We start from the raw sequence: 18,011 nt of genomic DNA, 5'->3' as shown, positions 1-18,011 counted from the left end.
ATTTTAATTTATTGTCATGCCAAACACGATTCAAAGTGCCCCCTATTATATACTATATAATTATAATAATAAAAATAATTATATTTCCAGCAGTTCACCCAAATGTTTTGCTCTAAATCACATCAAATCTCAACAATAAGATTAGGCCTAGATTGTTTTCCCATATTGTGCAGCCCTACATGGCAGTGTAGAAATGACCTCAAATAAGTGCAGGACAAAGCTAGTGGTCCCAAAAGCCAATGGGGACATAAGGATCTGTGTGGACATGACTAACTTGAATGAGGCACTCTGCAGAGAGAGACAAATCTTACCATCAGTGGAGCAGTCACTGGCTCAGTTGGATGGCTCACAAGTCTTCACAAAGCTGGATGCCCGCTCAGGTTTCTGGCAGATACCGCTGTCATCAGAAAGTAGGGCGCTCACAACGTTTTAAACACAGTTTGGCCGTTACCGTTTTAATGTTTTGCCATTTGGAATCGCTTCCGGTCCTGAGCATTTCCAAAGACGCATGTCCCACAGCAGTTGGATGGGCTGAGTGGTGTCATAGTCCACGCGGACGATGTGTGCGGAAGGGACAGAGCAGAACATGATGTAAGGCTCACAACAGTTCTGACCCGACTCCAGGAGACTGGCCTGACACTCAATATAAAAAAAGCACTTTTGCACAGTCAGAGGTATTGTTCTTGGGACGCAAAATCAGTGCAGCTGGAATAGAGCCAGACCCGGAGAAGATCAGCTCCATCACAGATATCCCCAGTCCCCAGAATGTGGCTGAAGTCAGGACCTTCTTAGGCATGGCCACATATGTGGGTAAGTTCCTCCCACAGTTTTCAGATACAACCAAACCCCTGAGATACTTACTAGCCAAAGAGAATGACTGGTCATGGGGTCACATGCAACAGGTGGCGTTTGACAAAATCAAAGGAGACCTGGACTCACAGAGAGTGCTGGCCCAGTACCGTCCCCAAGCTAAGTCAAAGGTATCAACAGATGCATCATCCTTTGGGCTAGGGGCGGTCCTCGCACAGATGCAGGACAACATGGAGTGGCGTCCAATAGCATACATCTCCCGAAACGTATCCGACACAGAGCAAAGGTATGCTCAAGTGGAGAAGGAGGTGTTGGCTATCATGTGAAAGGCTCAGCCAATAGCTTATTGGCCTGCAGTTTACAGCAGACCACAAACCACTGTTGGCTCTGTTAGGGACAAAAGCACTGGACGACTTGCCTCCCAGAGTTCTGCGCTTCCCCCTCAGATTACTGAGGTTCACCTACAAGATGGTGTATGTGCCAGGGAAGGCACTGATCACAGCAGATGCACTCTCCAGGGTCCCAATTAAACATCCATTATTAGGAGGAGGAGCAATGTGTAGAGGTTGAGGTACAGGTGTCCATTAATGCAATAAGGGACAGCCTACCTGCATCTCAGACCAAACTGCAGCAGATTGCAGAGGAGCAACAACGAGACCCCATCTGCCGACAGATAGTGCAGCAGTGCAAAAAGGGATGGCCCAGGCAGGAGGAACTGCCTCAGCTGCTGAAGCCCTATTGGGTGCACCAACGTGACTTCCACTGTAATGGAGACCTTCTCATGAAAGGACAATGGATAGTTATCCCAGAGATTCAGTAATTCACAGCTGGTTTCAATCAGACTGGGACATTTAGGTTAAACTATATCACCATCTAGTGACCACAAATGATACAATATTTGGTTCAAGATTCCCGTACTGAAGGTCCAGATTAATTTCCTATTTTGGAACAGAGTCTAGTCATAATTTACTGTTGAGAGTTTGAAAAGTAGAGTACAAAAGGTGCAATTTCGAAATGTGGTTGCACATCAGCAGTTTAAAAACTTTGTATGTCAGTCAGTCAATTACCCAATGTCTGCAAGCCCTTTAAAAATATTTTTTAGTTTAGATTTACCAAACTAGTAATCATGGTCGAAATACCAACTGTGGGGACCAATGATTCACTCATTCAGATAGCATAAAAAGCCCACATTTCTCTACACCCCATGGCAAAATGTGTAGAATAACTTAAAATGTGTTTCTCTCAAGGTGAGGTGCCCCGAGGATTGGGCGTTGGCCATCCCTGATTTAAGCCAACCCTGTGTCGGTTTTGTTGCCAAACAACCAACCGGTCTATGGAGATGGCTTGAATGGTGCGGCCTGTGCTCTCAGATGCCCTAATAGGACAGATAGACAACTTCATCTTTTGTCTAAGTGTATGGTTTCCATGGTCTAACCTCTTAGAGATCGTGTCAGGAGGAACCTTGCTGAGTTTAGAAACTATTGTATTCTTTCTAGTGCAGTCGGAGTCCAAAGAGTACTGCATTACAGTCCAGGAGTGATAGAACAAATCCAGAAGTGAGAGGTTCTGATCAGGATAAGTTTATGGAAAAATTGGTTCATCACTCATCTGTTAATGTCATATAGTTCTGTAGAAATCCAAATGTTACATTGTCATTTAAGCGAATTCCCCTCATAAAAATACAGGTTTGGCACGTCTGAGTATTGTCTTCATCTCACATAAAAGGATCTCATTAAGGGACTTTTCCCACACAGTAATGTAAACTGATTACAAATGTCATGGACAAAAGGCAATTTCTCTTTTCAAAACACAGAGGCATGAATGCATCACCACAATTTTTGTGATTGATCATCATTCCTTTCAAAAATGACAAGACAAAGCTGCATTGTTAATCATTAATTTATTTAAAAACAAAACAAAAAATAATGTGCTGACAACTGTGCTTGAATATTGTTTTTGTTCTATGGAAGCAGGAACATAAAGAGTGACATTTGTCTTTTAGTAGCTGGTGACTATGGTAAACTTGTGTTCGTGTAAGAAAATAGTTACTTTCTTTTTTAAAATGAGTTACTACTCTTACAGTGAGTTCTTTTAAGTGGCCATGCTACATGGGCCTCAGCTAACATGCACAACATACACCAAAAAAACAAAACAAACTCTACAGTGTATTAAAAGGCATCATGCTCAAAGAATACAGTTAAGGTTTATTGTCTACAACAGGTTAACGTCGCTTGTATGCATCCTTTTGGCATCAACATGTTGCCCACATTAGTGACATGATTCAACCACCATCCAGATGTGCCAAAACTAAACATGTTTGTGCGCTGATCGATCGAGTCTTACAATTAACACATCAACTATTTGGGGGGGGGGGGGGGGGGGGTGTAAGATAGAGGTAACAAACCCAACTTGGTTTCCTACTCAAACTACTATCATTCTCTTCAAATAAAGTATTCACACACACACACACTAGTCTACATTTCTCAGGTTAAGTATAGAGTTCACATTTAGGTACCTATGAAATTGATGGCGACCAGCGGATACAAGCAAAGCCTCGTCTCGACTTGGGCGTGCCACAGGGGTGAGTTTGAGTAACTTACATTATCTGGGTTTATTATTGCTTTAAATACTGGGCTCTCGGAGCGACAGTCTGTACCAAGAGAGTAGATCGTTAGCTGTGATTATGTTCATAGTGTGCACTGCACACCGGTGTCCCCATTCAATACACATACAATAGGTACCGTGTGGCACCTAGCAAACAAGTTGCTACAAAAGTGTATTTCCCCCATGTGTGGTTCCCAAATGAAACATCCAGGCCCTGGCAACACCAAGTTTCAAAATGAGGATTTGATACTCGGTGCCCATTCAACTCCCCTTGCGAGCTTCTGCTATTCAATGTGTCAACTCTGTCCTAATGAATACTAAAGACGTGCAATTCAAATGGAAAATGACAGTCCATATCATAATGCAGAGTTGCATTCAGATTCAGCGCCAACATTCTTAAACAACCGACACCAACGCAGAGTTCCAGTGTTTAATCTAAACAGTTTTACACTATAAATACAGGGAAATGGAATCTGCTACAATTTGACATTGACTCGAGCTAAGCTTAATACATTAACTCATTTTGATGCGTTACATATCAAAGTGCCTTTGCAGACCATGATTGCCAAATTAATAAATAATACCACAATAGGGATTATACACAAACCCATATTTCTCCACCTTAACACCCTACAACACCAAATTAGTATATTTCTTCAAATCAAAAATTGGTAGCAAGTGTAAACGAGACTGGTCTTGAGACGTTCTGTTTTGTTATCCCTCTAGTTCATCTTTTTCAACGTTTGTGTCGTCATAGCCATCCCTTGCACTTTCATTGGCTTTCCCTCTGCTCCCATTACCTCAAACCTTCATTTTCAAACTAGCTTGTGCTGCACATCGGCATGAACGACCCCAACACCTCAGAGACCCAATATTACCAGACAGGGAGTTGGGCCCTGTTCATATACATCTAGAACATGAATCATTCCTTCTTTCCTTCCTTGGCAAGGCTGGATCAGACAGAGTAACAAGTACAGTAGAGACCTTGCTTTCACAGATCAGAGATGTTAAAGACAGGAGGGATGCATTTCTAAAAAAGTCTTAAGAACAGGGCCCTATTACCCAGCCAGAGAGGCTAGTCCACAACGAGAAGGGTCAACACATACTTGTAAAAGGACAAGCCGTGCAGCTGATGGATTATTAGGGTCACACTCCATACTAAAGTCAACCAGGAGAAATGGAGTCGGTACATCAATAGTCCCTCTATCCTAACTAGCTAAAGCTTTGCGGCTTTACGTGAGGCTAAAAAGCACAAAAAAAAGGGAGACAGATATTTTCCTTTAAGTGACTAAAAATAACCTATTCCAGCGTGCAAAGCTAGCTATAGGGCACACACACCTAAATCAATACCTCCCATCTAACTTGCTATCTTCAGGTATTTACTGTTCATAACCAAAAAGGTCCTCCTGTGACTATGCTAACGACAGAACCGTGTCTGGAAGTTCTGTGTGGAGGCAACCATGTGAGTAACCAAGTTGCCCTAAGTAAAGTTAATCTACAGTACGTTCTTTACGAGTAAGAACACATACAATTGACAGAGTAGTTTCCCATCCCACCCACTAAAAGGAAGATAAAGCAGGAGACCATAGATAAGTTCATGGAACATAAGAGGCTTGCTATGCTGATCTTATGCCTTCTGTAACTCGTATGCCAGGTTTGAGGAAGTTTATGTTCTGATGCTGAACATTCATGTAGATGTTGGGTAAACGCACAAATCGGACCCCCCCCCCCACCCACCCAAAAATGATTCACGACAAAGTCAAAGTATACATTGCAAGAGCCTTGTATGGTATTTAAGGCTTCCAAGTACATTTAGTAATATACAAACGCGTGTTGCTTTAGCAACACTATAATCAGTTATTACATTTGAATCATTTTGTAAAAAGGGTGCCAGCACTGCAATGTCCTACTTGGCTGTACTGTAACCTCTGCGGGACTACAGTTTTAATACCTAAACTATGCTACATACTCTCGTGCATGAAGAGGAAGTGCTGGATTTTGCAAGGTATCGTAATGCTTCATGACTCTCGGGAAGAGTATTTTTAAATGTTTTTTTTTTTTTTTTTAAATATTGTGCAGCAATTAATATTTGTTCATATCAGCTCTCTGCTTTAGTTACACATTGAGAAATTATAATTCCATTTCGGCAGATGTAAAACCCTAACCAAATGTTTTACATCTAGCTACATTGCTGTTCCAAATGGCTATGGAAATCATACAACTAGGTTTTAACACCAGGAATTCATGTTTTAACACCAGGAATTCATGTTTTAACAGCGGCAAGTGCCTTGGAATCTGAGCCACAGTTGCCAATTCAGTCAGAAAAAAAAGGTAGCGCGACGAGTCTGCCGATTGTCAGACAACAAAGCGAGTGGCCCATGTTCAAGGTAGCACAAAGGGCAAGTTTCATGTGGTGGGTTGCACCAGAATGCCCTTTCGTTCATACAACATAGAAAAAGAACAACACATGAGGTTAATGTCTTTAGAGGTCTACAGAACCATGGGCTGCCTGCTCACTGTAGATATGCCCATGGACTAAACTTGAGATGAGTAACACTTGTACATCGTGAGTTCGACTTGCATGCTTTTTTATTATTGTTATTTTTTAAATAGTCTTCATTATGTCCGTTTCTAATATGTGGTTTCAGTTTCTAACGTATGGATAGGGGCCTAGCAATGAGCAAATTTTCTACATGCATTCTGGTGCCAAAAAATGCCCATAACCTTTACATTTTGTTTTTTTACACCAAAGGCATTGTTTTTTGTGTTTGTAAAGATGACATTCATTTACAGGACTGAGAGAAAAACAATATGATTAGTCCAACGAAGATGAGTATATATATCCTACAGTTAATTAATCCGTATTCCTATAGTTAAAAGACCAATCCAATTAAAAACGGACTTTCACTGAAGAACGATTATAGAGTCAGATGAGGGACATTTTTTTTTTTTTTCCCCTTTCAATCTAGCTGCACAGTTCTACAGGTGGAAGGGTCTCAACTGGAGGAGGAAGACTGATTTCAAGTCTCTTCTGGCTAATAGTGGTTTCACGAAAGGCACTTCCTGGTAAAGCTTTCCATAGAGTAGCACCTCTGATTGGTTAGAACTAGCCAGTAAAAGCCCTTGTGGAGGGGAGACAGGGTGGGTGGAGCTCGGTGGGAAGGTTGTAGGTCACAGGAGGGTGAAGCCCAGGATGTAATGCAGGAGCTTGTTCCGATTCGCCTGAGGTAGGAAGGTGCTGCTCAGCTCCACCAATGACACACGGTTCTCCCGCCTCTCCTTCAGGACCTGCAGCCATTTAAATTAGAGAACACCAGAGATGGACTTTTACAAAAAAAAAAATACTTTTGAAAAGCTTTTTGGAATTTAGATTAGAATATCAGCAGTTTGTTCTGCAGTGAGCCACCACTGAGTTGTGCATAGATCTTTTCAGAAGTTGACTAACAGAAGACAGTCTTCAGAACTATCAAAACAGAGAGAGAGGATGGATGCTACATGCTAGAATTTAGCGGTCTCTCACCCCAAGTTCCTTAAACGTTCTCACGGTGTTCTTCACGAGGTAGTGTGTCGCACTTTCACCTAAGAGAAGAGAACAGAAGAGGAGAGAGAATCTTATTTCGGGTTGTTTGTCCTGACTAAGATGACCAACCTCAGGGGCTGTACGTAGTAGTCTCAGTAGTGCCAATTTTGGGATCAGTTTAGACTTTTAGATGAAAATGAATTAGAGTACATGGACTTTGGGAGCTGACCCTAGATCAGCACTCCTACTCTGAGAAGCTTCATACTAATGGCCCCAGGTCAGAACATTAGAATAAAAAAGGTGATATTAGGCAGCATTACAGTTTACGATTTGCAGAGCTCCTCCAAGTCTTTACCGAGTAAAAGCCGCAGTACAGAAAATAAAAAATGTCTAACAACGGTTTGTACCGTAGGCGGCCACTCCCTTCTCAGTGCGTGTGAGCAGGTATCGGAAGAGCTGCTGCGTGTACTCTGGCTCGGCCATGGGCTGGCTCAGGCTGTGGACAAAGATGGCCGCCCCGCTGTAGGCCTCCAGTACAGGGCTGAGGAGACGCTGCAGGAAAACAAAGAACTCCTGGTGCTCGGGGGACAGGCTCACCTGTGGACACAGACACACACACACAGCAACTGGTCAGAGATGTCTTTTTAAAAAGTTTGACACAGCTCAGGATTGTTGTGCACAAAACAGCAGCAGCAAACACTAAATCCTGGTACATAAAGTAGGCAATATCAGCGTGTGTAAGGGTGTATGTAGTATGAGTTTGTAATGTAAGGGTGTATAAGTCTAGGTATAATTGCAGAATAAGAAAAGGGCTGCATCCTATTCGATATGGATAAAAAGTAATATCACAATAAATTGACACATTTTAATATTAATAATAATAATAAATGCCATTTAGCAGACGCTTTTACAGCTTACAGTCAGTTACTTCCTATTATCGTCAGGGCTCTACCAACTGAGCTAACGATACAGCAGTTTTCCAGTGCCAACTTTTTAGTGCCATTTAGTAGTAAGACAAGGAAGAAGTTGGATATTTGAGCTAACATGATCAGGGAAAGCATGACTGATGTGTAACATGTCAAAATAGGGTCCAGAAGGATCCGATTTCTTTTTGGCTCTTTAGAGATGAATTTGCCTGCATCTTTTTTTGTGCACATTGGCCTAGGCTATTTACCACCTGAAGAAGTAGGAACTAAAGACACATTAGCTAGATCGAGTGAGTGAGAGCCGACAGCGCTGCGCCGACGCGTCATTCAGGGCAAGTGGCCACTTCCCAGTTGTATTGACGTTTTGCTACATTTTCTTTGAGTAAGGCAACTCCTGTATTCAGCTATTTCAGTCTCTTTTGGCGTTGTTACGGAGGGGCTAGCCCTCAATTTTCTCAAGTTGTGCGTGATAGAATGCGCGGAGTTGGAGCATGCTCAAGGGCTTCAGGCGGGTGAGTGAAGGACAGTGTGCGACTGCAGCACATACTGGGAGGTCCTGGCAGCTTTAGCCCTCTTGGGTGCTGCCATAGAGTTTACATAAGTACTGCCCCACCCAAGAAGCCTCAAGGTCATTGGCCACAGATAAAATGCACATCTTCTCTTCGGTAGCTTTGATTGAACTGAACTTGAGATTTTTTTATCACTTCTGGCTGAAAAGTCATACATTTTTGCATGTAAAAATACAAAAAATATAATAATAATAAATAAAATATTAGCACTGCGGCAGCTACTGGGCAGATACTTTGTCGGCAGCAGATTAATGTACAATTGTCCACGTGTATGGTGTCGTGTGGACGAGCGGCTTGCCTATGTCAGTGTTGTGAACTGAGTGCACCAATGGTGCCAGTGGGATTATGGTATGGGCAGGTATAAACTACGGACAACGAACACAATTGCATTTTATCGATATTAATTTGAACACGCAAAAATACCGTGACGAGATCTTGAGGGACATTTTTCTTTAAGGTATCCGTGACCAACAGATGCATATCCATTTCCAGTCATGTAAAATCCATATATTAAAGCCTAGTGATCCTGTGTAGCTCAGTTGGTAGAGCATGGCGCTTGCAGCGGCAGGGTTGGTGGTTCGATTCCCACGGGGGACCAATACCAAAAAAGTATTGTGTATGTACTCACTACTGTATGTCGCTCTAGATAAGAGCGTCTGCTAAATGACTAAAATGTAAAGAATCTCTTTCATAGAATAATTTCCTCATATGAACTGTAACTCAGTAAAATATAAAATATGCTATATCAAAAATATAAAATGCAACACATACACCACGTGGACATAAATATGTGGACACCTGCTCGTCAAACGTCTTATTCCAAAATCATTAATACGAAGTTGGTCCGACTTTGCTGCTATAACAGCCTCCATTCTTCTGGGAAGGCTTTCTACTAGATGTTGGAACATTGCTGCAGAGACTTGCATCCATTCAGTCACAAGAGCATTAGTGAGGTTGGGTACTATGCATCGGGGCAGGTAGTGTTCTCCTGGTATTCGCCAAACAGATATTAGCGAACGCGTTTCTACTGCTCCAGAGGCCAATGACGGCGAGCTTTACACTCCAGCCGACGCTTGGCATTGCACATGGTGATCTTATGCTTGTGTGCGGGTGCTCAGCCAAGGAAACCCATTTCATGAAGCTCCCGGCAAAAGTTATTGTTCCAACGTTGCTCCCATAAGCAATTTGGAACTCCGTAGCGAGTGTTGCAAACAAGGACAGATTATTTTTATTGTGTGTGTCTCGGTCACCAGCTCTCGACCCAATTGAAGACGTGAGATCTTGGAACGGTGCATGAGACGACGTTTTCCACCACCATCAAGAATACACCAAATTATGGACTTTATCTTGGAAGAATGGAGGAGTTGCATCCATCCAATAGAGTTCCAGATACTTGTAGAATTTATGCCAAGGTGCACTGAAGCTGTTCTGGCAGGTTATGGTGATCCAACATCCTAATAAGAAACTTATATTGGTATATCCTTTATTTGGTCAGTTACCCGTTAATCTATTGTACTACCTTTGATTGAACTACATAGGATAGGAGGGGGGGGGGGGGGGGGGAGAAAAAAAAAAAAAAGTGTCATTTTGGACATCCAAGCTAACTGTCTGTGGTGATTGTTTTCCAAAGGTCAGTGTGGCTGGCTTACTTTGAGGTAGCGGTCCCTCTGCTCCTCTGCAAAGTCGCTGTCCTCGTCCTCCTCATCACTCCTCCACGACAGGGGCTCAGGGAACTTCTTCGGCCATGGCTCCTCGGTGGGGCTGGGGGTCAGCTCCTCCTGGTCCTCCTGGATGAACACACGGACACACACAATAACACAAAACGTGCTTGCACACACGGTTCAGAACATTTGCTAGAAAATTCAGTTAAATATAAGCATTTTCAAATCAAGATTTCATTTGAGCCTGAAGACCTTGTTTTTGGCATTTTTGCAGCCGGTCAGCATTCCTTGTCATGTAAAACTCACCTCTGCCACATACAGAACTCCATACTGGATCAAACGGCTGACAGCATCGTGGAACACCTGATAGATGGTCTGACAGGGCTGGAGAGGAGACAAAAGGTCACTATCGAGAGAGAGACACACAATACAGATATTTTCCCTTTCTGCTCTAGTGACTAGGGTGTATCCAGATTTTCATATCGTCCTCATTCTGGGATTTACAGTATTACCGTCTTAGTACACAAGGGGAGCTAGAAATGGAAAAAAAAGCCCATTGAACCCATTTTAGAGAATTTCCAGAGACTGCTAGCTAAATATGCTAATGAGCAAAAATGAAGATAATGGCAAAAGACAGGCAAATTCAGCTCAAAGTTACACAAGTATTCATACCCCTCGACTTATTCGTGGTTTACAGCCCATTTTCAAAATTGATTTAAGACATGCTTATTCCCCTCACCAAACTACACACAAAACCCTATAATGACAAATTTAAAACATGTTTTTAGACATTTTTTGCAAATGTATTGAACATGAAATACAGAAATCTCATTTACATAAGTAACCGCACCCCTGAGTAAACGCGTTGTATTACTAGCTTTGGCAGCAATTACAGCTGTGAGTCTTTCTGGCTAAGTCATCATGCGCTTTTCACACCTGGATTGTGCCACATTTGCCAATCATTATTTTCAAAATTCTTCAAGCGCTGTCAAATTGGCTGTTGATCATTGCTAGACAGCCATTTTTTAGGTCTTGCCATCAATTTAAGTAGATTGAAGTCAAAAGTAACTCAGCAACATTCACTGTCATCTTGGTTAAGTAACCATAGTGTAGATTCGTCCTTGTTTTAGGTTGTTATCCTGCTGTAAGGTGAATTCATCTCCCAGTGCCTGGTGGAAAGCAGACAACCAGGTTTTCCTCCAGGATTTTGCCTGTGCTTAGCTCCATTTTTGTCCTGAAAAACTCCCCAGACCTTTTCGATTACAAGCATACCATAACGTGACGCAGCCACCACTAGGCTTGAAAATATGGAGAGTGGTACTCAGTAATGTGTTCTATTGGATTTACCCAAACATAAAACTTTGTATTCAGGATAAAAAGTTAAGCTATGCCATGTTTTGCAGTATTACTTTAGTGCCGACATTGGGAAAAAGTAAAAGGGTGTGAATACTTTCTGAAGTCCCTGTAGGTAGGAGTATACTATATACACCGGTATTGATGCATGGACCAGTTTGGGTTTTTACTTTACCTTCTACACCAGTATTTCAATGTTTGGTTTGTTAAATGTGATACGCTACTCTGTTGTGTGTAGCATCCATTTGTATTAGTTTACTCCGGTACTTGAGTCATCCCTCTCCTCTCCCGCCCTCGCATTGCCACTTTCCACACAGACCAAGCCCCACCCCGTCACTCAAGGAGCACAGTTGTTGCTCAACCACGAGACCACTTGCGTTCAGTCTGCATGGTCAATGCAGCACATGCATCAAGATGTTGATGATAACGATGCGGATTTCCACTGCGTCTTAATATAAATCCACAAGCGTTCTACAATGACACTATTAGTTTGTGTATCTTGCAGTCCGCAAACAGTAAGATCTTAGCAAGTTGTGGCTAAAATAAATTGTTTTAGCTGCTAATGCTAATTGCTAGTTTGCTGGCTAGGTAGTAAATGTACTGAGTCTGAGTAAACATAGCTAGCCAATACAGCCTGATACCAGAGATGGTGTAGGCCTAAATCAGCATGTTGTTTGTGCAACACAATCATCTGAATCAAATAGGAAAATATGAAGCATGGACTATGTTAGCTACATAAAGTAGCTCAGAGAAAAACACTTAATGTAGCCAAAGATTATAGGGTCCCATAGGAAACACTGCCCAACACTTTGGTCCCTACCCTGTCACAATAACTCCTCTGGCTTTTTTAAGTGTCCACTATCATTCTATTTCCATGACTTCAACAGCTCACCCAAGTGTTGATCTATATTTTCAGCCTCCAGAGGGAGAGTCTTTCAAAAGCATTTCATGGTTACAGATGTGAGTGCTATCCGAGCAATAGTCATATAGACAGGTTACCTTGGCGTTCTTGGGCACAGGGACACATTTTTGTTGAGTTTGGACTTTTACAAGCGAACGTGAAAGAGAGACATTGTGCAAATTAACAAAGTTGACATATGCTTGTCTGACAGAAAAACCGCACCAGCATGTGTTCACGCTGTCTGTGCAGAGACTGAGTCGCTAGGGCAATGGGCCAACCTGCTCTGCTTGGAGAAGGGCCGAGAACAGAGATGAGAGAGAAAACGCAAGGAAATCAAAATAGCAGTGGCAGCTGTACAGATAACTCGTGCAAAGAGCTTTGACTTCTCAAACACAGCAGAAAGCTAACACTATAGGATGTGCCGTCTCCTTATTAATTCAGCCACTTACTTAGCTTACAAGCAAGTTAAACCAAATACCAGCTCCCTCTTTATCCCATTGTGCCATTTACAAACAAACACTTGACTGGCTCAACTGTCCTGGGGAACTACATGAAGCTTCATAATGTAAACTAATGTGACAGGTGAAATGAAGAATGCAATCTGCTTTATCTCCTAAGGTATTACACAAGTTGACTACAGGTATTAACTTAAAGTAGCTACAAATATTTCACATTTTATTTGAAAAAATATTTTAAAATAAATGGTTTTGATGGTATTGCAAAACAATCCTGTGGCCATTTCCAAATACCCAGGTATACCACCAAAGCCTACTCCTGAATCAAGGAAACAGTGCTTTATCTTCCCCGCTAGATGGTGCAGTTGTATCAGTTATATCAAAATGGTAGAAAACACTGGTTTGACAGAACAGAAATACTGCATAAGCAGTCTCATCTGTTCCATTTAGCACTTAAAGGAAAACGTTGAATTTGTTTCGTTAGTCCATTGTTGATATAGTCCCAAAATGGCTTGCCTGTCAGCAATCAAGTTAAGACATACAAGTTATATTTCTTGAAAAGTTGATCGCTGAAATTCAAAACATTGTGACTATATCAACAGTGGACTAATGAAACAAATACCAAAATAGTTTTGGGGTGTAATTTTCTTATGTACACATTTTGAACAACATTGTGAGAGAATAACTAAAACAGAGTGGCTGTTCAAGAAGTTGTGTGCGTAAAGTAACATGCGCAAGAATGTTACAAGGTTGTTAAGTGCACGCGTCTGCTAAATGACTGGGGGGGGGTGGAAGAAGTGACTGACCGGTGCAACCGCCACTTCATTGGTGAGGAAGTGGGAGAGGCCAGCGGCCTTCCGGATCAGTCTCTCCTGACTGAGGAGGATGCTGGGCCCGCCCTGCTCCCCCTCCACCTCAGATGCCGCCTGTTCCCGTAGCAATGCCAGAGCACTGCATGCTGAGAGGGCAACATTTTTTAAATTTTAATTACAACAAAAAAAGGATAGACAGAGCGGATGGTGAGATGACAAAATTAAACCGAAGTTGAGACATTGATGAAAATAAATGTACATTAGTGGAGGAAATTCAATATATTAAAGTCATGTCTGCAAAAATTTCTACAAAAAAAAAAAAAAAAAGAGAAAAGAAATCCGAACAGAATCCAATAGGGACTTGGCTGCAACACACAATTGGGAAAAACGGATGAATTGGTGTACTTTATTTCACTCAATAGGTTTCCCCATGTCAAAACACAGCGGCGGTGTCAGTACCTATGATGGCGTCTGAGATAAAGACATGGAAGAGGCCGTTGCTGTAGAAGTTGAGCTCGAACAGCGCCGGCACCGTTTTGCTCGGGGCGATGGTGAACTCCGTGTTGCGGTTGGTGCTGGTCACGTGCACACAGTTGTCCAGGAGGTGGAGAGCGTGCATGACCACGTCTTCGGAGTTGCCGGAGAAGCCCAGGTCAAAGTCCCGTGACAGGATCTCCTCCTTCATGTTGAAGAAGTCCTCCACCAGCTTAGACAGTGCAACCCCCTGGAGCAAAAGGGGAGACACACAGACGTGGTGAAAAATAATACTTCCACAATGTTTATTCATAAAATACTTCCAAATGTTCATTCAAACTGAGGATAATTAAGCACTAATACCAAGTATACTTTGAGTAGCAATGTGCAATTGTATTGACAATTTAAAAAGGGTAAAATCCACATTATGACATTATCATACCCAGCTAGGAGTAATTCCTTTTTTACATAAATCAACAAAGACTAAATTAAAACCTGCAATGATTGGCTCATCTCGATGTGGGTTATGACTCAAGGGCCTCAAATTGGGAAGAGCCAATAAACAGCAGTCAAGGCAGATTCAAATTATTGTTGTTGACGTCGGTTAGCAGGGAGTTTAGCGTTAAGCGCATCAAACCGTGAATGGGGATCAATCACTTTAATGCAAGGCCTTGAACCAAAACGTGACCGTTGGATCTTATTCCTGTGAAAAGTAGGGCTGCTTACCTGTCTGTGTCTGTAAAGGAGCAGACAAGCTACAATGTGGGTGGACATGACCGCTGAGGACTTGTTAGCCGCTGTGGGAGGGGAAACAGATGACATGTTATCCGACTAGGGTCACAGTCAGGAAGCCCAGATGGATGACCGAGAGAAAGGACAGTAAACAGTGAGCGACTCTCTCTAAATAACATGTGTCAGCTGGAGCTAAGACAGGTCAGGGCCTGTATTCCTAAAGCGTCTCAGAGTAGGGGTGTTAATCTAGGATCAGCCTGGCCTTTTAGATCATAATGAACACAATTTCATGGACATGGGGGACCTGACCTTAGAACAGTACTCCTACTCTGAGACACCGAATACGGGCCCTTGTGAAATTTGTCCTTTTGAACTCTCAACTAAGCTCTATAAAAAGGTGGAAAATGTGTTAGAATTTGCCTAGGGTTTGTAATTTCTATATTGTTCTAACAAAAAGGGACACAAAAAAGGGGTGCAAGATAAGACTGGGAATAGGCTGAACATGAGAAAGAGAGAGAGAAAGAGAGGGAGAGAGAGAAAGAGAGAGAGAGAAAGAGAGAGAAAGAAAGAGAGAGAGAGAAAGAGAGAGAGAGAAAGAGAGAGAGAGAAAGAGAGAGAGAGAAAGAGAGAGAGAGAAAGAGAGAAAGAAAGAGAGAGAAAGAAAGAGAGAGAAAGAGAGAGAAAGAGAAAGAGAGAGAAAGAGAGAGAGAGAGAAAGAGAGAGAGAGAAAGAGAGAGAGAGAAAGAGAGAGAGAGAAAGAGAGAGAGAGAAAGAGAGAGAGAGAAAGAAAGAGAGAGAAAGAAAGAGAGAGAAAGAGAGAGAGAAAGAAAGAAAGAAAGAGAGAGAGAGAGAGAGAGAAAGAAGAGAGAGAGAAAGAGAGAGAAAGAGAGAGAAAGAAAGAGAGAGAAAGAAAGAGAGAGAAAGAGAGAAGAAAGAGAGAGAGAGAAAGAGAGAGAGAGAAAGAGAGAGAGAGAAAGAGAGAAGAGAAGAGAGAAAAAGAGAAAGAGAGAGAAGAGAGAAAAAGAGAGAGAAGAGAGAAAAAGAGAGAGAAAGAGAGAGAGAGAAGAAAGAGAGAAAGAGAGAAAGAGAGAGAAAGAGAGAGAAAGAGAGAGAAAGAGAGAGAAAGAGAGAAAGAGAGAAAGAGAGAAAGAGAGAAAGAGAGAAAGAGAGAAAGAGAGAAAGAGAGAAAGAGAGAAAGAGAGAAAGAGAGAGAGAGAAAGAGAGAAAGAGAGAGAGAGAGAAAGAGAAAGAGAGAGAGAGAGAAAGAGAAAGAGAGAAAAGAGAGAAAGAGAGAGAGAGAAAGAGAAAGAAAGAGAGAGAACTAGACGCAAGAGAGAAAGAGCAAGAGAGTGTGTGGGTTTACAAAAGGCATCATTTAAATAATACAGTACAATCTGACCACAGAGAGGGTGTCTTCAGTGCCTAATCTTGGGTTTAATGTCAGCCTGGGTGTAAAACATTTACAACTGCAGCCACTGATACTGCAATTCCACCCCTGACCAGATCCTCTATACTCCCCTCGCTGGGATTGGCTGAGAACAACATGCCATATGGCTCCGTAGCAGCTGATTGGCTGACACGAATAGGACTAGCTGAGGAGAATGCCCCTGAATGAAGCTAGGGAGAACCGGTTTGTTTTCAGACCACAGCACAAAGCAGATTGTTGTCGGGGATCATGAAAAATGAAGTTCTAAGGTCATATCCTTCAGTATAGGATTTGTTTAGTAAAAAAAGGGGGTGCTCTTGGTGAGAGGAGTGATAAGGAAAGTCAATGTGCAGTAAGCAGATAACAAGAGAACAAATGTGAGGGGGACTAGATAAGTGGATATTACATGACTTTCTTTTTTTTATATACTTTCTACAAATGCACACATTTACAGGTACATAAGAACATGTGTTATGTTAATAAAATAAATTGGATGAAGAAAATGCCCGTACGCTAGACAAAGTCGTGGGCTGAAGGGTGTGCTACTCTAAACCAATTATCTGTATCTGAAAATGCCATGGGATGCATTTGAACCATCATTTGCTTACACTTTTCGTTGGTGGCTCCACTGACGGTGCATGTGGAGACTGGTTTCAAAAAATGACTCCGTTTGGACTATAATAAAGTGCATATATACATATATTTTTTAATGCGTTTGTGATCCCTCCAGGAATTGAAACTGCCACCGTGGGGTTGCTAGCACCTTGCTCTTACCGACTGAGCCACACAAGACCAACATAGGACTAAGGCCTATGAGAGGGGGTGTTATCGTTACTTACTGAAGAGTACGTGCTTGGCCAGGTTGGCGATGACCTGTCTTCTCCAGGGTTCGTCCGACAGGTCCCTGGAGTTGGGCTGCTCCTCCTGCTCGCCCTCAAACTGGGCCTGATCCGGCCTGAACCAACACACAAAGGGAGGGGGTGGGGAAAAAATAAATACAAATCAGCACACACACAAATCAATTCTTAAAGCTTTAACAAGAGCAAGGTATTGTGTTTCACTTGAAAACAGAATAAGACTTGGTAAAAAAAATACATGGAATCAGCACTATGTCCATAATGTGCATGTTAAATGTTTTATGATGTGGCGGTATGTGAGCCGTTGAACATATTTACTTCCCACTTGGGAATAAAGTTCATTTCAATCCAATGGAATCACATAGGCCTGGTCCAAAAGACAGTGTGTATGTATACATACTGTGCATCGATGATGGTGGGCACCAAGGTCTGTTCCAGGGAGAGGGTGGGAGGAATATGCCGACTTCTTTGCGTGTCCAGGTACTCCTTAAGGACACACAAAAAGATAGGGCGACGTCTCGCATGAGTAATTGGCAGTGAGCAAAATAAACAGATTGCAAATCCATTGAAAAAGGTGAAGGCGTGACGACCCTTGAACAACAGTTGACTATTGAACAACAGTTGACTATTGAACAACAGTTGACTATTGAACAACAGTTGACTATTGAACAACTCCTTGTTAAATATTCACCTGTTTGTAACACACATTAACATTTCCGATGATAAAATAGCAATGGAACTTAGGCTAACGAGTGTTTGGACGATGAGTCATTCCTACAACGGTTGAAGATGTAACGTGCATTTCCCAAAAGCCCACGGAGAGAACGTTCCCTAACTGCGTCGTTACTTCACAATACTGACGGGAGAGAAATGACCTACAGTGCCTTCAGAACCTATTCATACCCCTCGAC

At 42.3% G+C, this 18,011-nt stretch overlaps 1 protein-coding gene across 1 annotated transcript in view; it reads right to left on the bottom strand.

Moving 5' to 3' along the window:
• Positions 1-2,693: 2,693 nt before the first annotated feature.
• The window catches only part of gpam (glycerol-3-phosphate acyltransferase, mitochondrial), a 41,218-nt gene continuing 25,900 nt past the window's right edge, over positions 2,694-18,011 (bottom strand). The window contains exons 12-21 of the mRNA XM_046369201.1: positions 17,501-17,586; positions 17,083-17,198; positions 14,812-14,882; positions 14,071-14,335; positions 13,606-13,757; positions 10,397-10,474; positions 10,079-10,216; positions 7,342-7,531; positions 6,935-6,993; positions 2,694-6,702 (exon numbers count right to left, since the gene is read on the bottom strand). Coding sequence (XP_046225157.1) covers positions 6,586-6,702; positions 6,935-6,993; positions 7,342-7,531; positions 10,079-10,216; positions 10,397-10,474; positions 13,606-13,757; positions 14,071-14,335; positions 14,812-14,882; positions 17,083-17,198; positions 17,501-17,586 — 1,272 coding nt within the window. The 3' untranslated portion in view covers positions 2,694-6,585. The remainder of the gene's footprint in view (positions 6,703-6,934; positions 6,994-7,341; positions 7,532-10,078; positions 10,217-10,396; positions 10,475-13,605; positions 13,758-14,070; positions 14,336-14,811; positions 14,883-17,082; positions 17,199-17,500; positions 17,587-18,011) is intronic.

This window comes from Oncorhynchus gorbuscha, linkage group LG11 (assembly GCF_021184085.1).
Source record: "Oncorhynchus gorbuscha isolate QuinsamMale2020 ecotype Even-year linkage group LG11, OgorEven_v1.0, whole genome shotgun sequence".
Classification (NCBI taxonomy): domain Eukaryota; kingdom Metazoa; phylum Chordata; class Actinopteri; order Salmoniformes; family Salmonidae; genus Oncorhynchus; species Oncorhynchus gorbuscha.
This window is presented reverse-complemented; position numbering and strand designations above follow the sequence as displayed.